This window comes from Austrofundulus limnaeus, unplaced genomic scaffold (genome assembly GCF_001266775.1).
Source record: "Austrofundulus limnaeus strain Quisiro unplaced genomic scaffold, Austrofundulus_limnaeus-1.0 Scaffold1219, whole genome shotgun sequence".
Lineage (NCBI taxonomy): Eukaryota > Metazoa > Chordata > Actinopteri > Cyprinodontiformes > Rivulidae > Austrofundulus > Austrofundulus limnaeus.
Genome location: NW_013953621.1, coordinates 72160 through 74123, shown reverse-complemented (window position 1 = coordinate 74123; position 1964 = coordinate 72160). Strand labels below are relative to the sequence as shown.

The following is a 1964-nucleotide window of genomic DNA, read 5'->3' as shown; positions in this document are numbered from 1 at the left end:
AAACAATATAGCGAGTTAACGCAAAACAATATTGCGAGTTAACGCAAAACAATATTGCGAGTTAACGCAAAACAATATTGCGAGTTAACGCAAAACAATATTGCGAGTTAACGCAAAGGTATTGCGAGTTAACGCAAAGGTATTGCGAGGTAACGCAAAGGTATTGCGAGGTAACGCAAAGGTATTGAGAGGTAACGCAAAGGTATTGAGAGGTAACGCAAAAAAATCCCCCATGTCCCCTCGCAGGCTCCGTAGTGTGTAACCCTTTACTCCAGGCCAGGTGTGGTAACACTTTTATCACTACTTGGTGTGACTACTAACACAAAAAAGACACAGTTTCATCGAAGTTAAGACAACACGGTATCTGCTCATCTTATTTGTAACTGGTCAGTTTCTGCTCTGTTTCGTCGTTCATAATAGATTTAATTGTGAAGCAGTTCACCTCAAAATCCACTTAGTGTCACACAGTTCCATTAAAGAGGAGGAAAGAGGAATTATGTGTGGTTACTCAGCTGCTAAAATGTTGTTTAGTTTCCACATACATGGTGAGTTTCAGTGTGTGACATCTCACCAGGATTTTTTCTGCATTCAGTGAGAAGACGGACTCGCAGGGCGGGTTGCTTCCCTCCTGGCAGTCCGGGTCCTGGACCTGTAAAACTGAAGAGTCTGCAGAGACAAGGGTGCCAGGTGTTTCTCACAGGAAACACATTTAGAAGAACAGAAGAGATTTCCTCATTTCAATCTGGACTTTAGAGTCGCGTTTTGGGATTTTAGGCTCGTTGGTGATGAATGACAGACCAAAACACAACGCTCTGATTTAAATAAGTAAAAATAGTTTGAAAAATAAACAGAGTATTTCAAAATACCATTAAACTAAATTATTCTTCTCAGAATGATGTTAAGAATAAAAAAAGTCAAAAAATAAACTTTAATATTGTGAGCGTACACATGTAGACTGGTTGACCTCCATGCACCCTCCAGGACCCTGCTGAGGGTGCAGAGCTGGTGCTGAGCCCTGCTCAGGTTTATTTTATAAACATAATTATTTTATATTAAATGCATCAACATTTCAATATATCTAATTTAACTTGCATCACTTTGYTTTTTTTCTTCTTTCACCAGAATATTGAACTGTTTGTTAAGAAAGCTAAACTTTAGCTATTCAGGAATGAGTATTTGTAACCCTCTAAAAACCTAAAATAATATATTTAGTTTCCTCCGTGATATAGTTTTAATTTATAAACTCCATTGTGTTTATTTCTACTCTCTTCCACTGACCTGAACGGGCGTGTTAGCAGTTTTTATTGCACTCTTCTGTGCTGTCACTGTTTGTTGTTGTTGTTAGCCTGTTAGCAGTCAGGCTAACCCACCGGGTAATGCCGTGACAGTRGAACCGAACAAAGTAACCGTGAAATCAAGAGATTCTTACCGCAGTCCGCARCGTAATCCTCCCAGTCGGACAGCGAGCTGCACCCCTGCTTGTGGAGCTCATTGTTGAACAGAGTGAGAGTGGAGAAGTACTCAGTGGAAACTATCCCCCCGCTCAGGTACAGCAATGACAGAGCTACCACAGCTACAGACCGACCGGCAGGAGCCATATTGAAATGTGACGACAGAGAGCGGAAGTTGCTGATCGAGACGAAAAATTACGCCCCGCCCCCTGACGTGTTTCAAACTACAACTCCCGACTCGCCACGTAGCTAAAACCCGTTCATCCGGTSTGATTTACCGGCTTTCTTTCGAAACAAAAACAAATGTATCGCAATAAAAGTTTAATGTTTATAGTTTGAGAGCTGTCTGAGTAAAAACATTTGCATTGATTAAACCTTTATCACATTTTCCGAATAAAAAAAGTCTTCATTAACTTCCGCTTCGCTGAATACATAACTTCCGGTACACTTCAAAAATAAAAGCATCTACATTAATCGCTTACATTGACTTGAATAAAGATCACTGTTCTATAT

The 1964-nt window shown here is 40.2% G+C and overlaps 1 protein-coding gene across 2 annotated transcripts in view; it reads right to left on the bottom strand.

Moving 5' to 3' along the window:
* Nucleotides 1–1613, bottom strand: part of ttc13 (tetratricopeptide repeat domain 13) — a gene marked incomplete in the record, with an annotated part of 30708 nt that extends 29095 nt beyond the window's left edge. For both annotated transcript variants that reach the window (XM_014031299.1, XM_014031300.1), the window contains 2 exon segments: nt 572–666; nt 1430–1613. In XM_014031299.1, coding sequence (XP_013886753.1) covers nt 572–666; nt 1430–1598 — 264 coding nt within the window.
* Between the last annotated feature and the right edge of the window lie 351 nt (nt 1614–1964).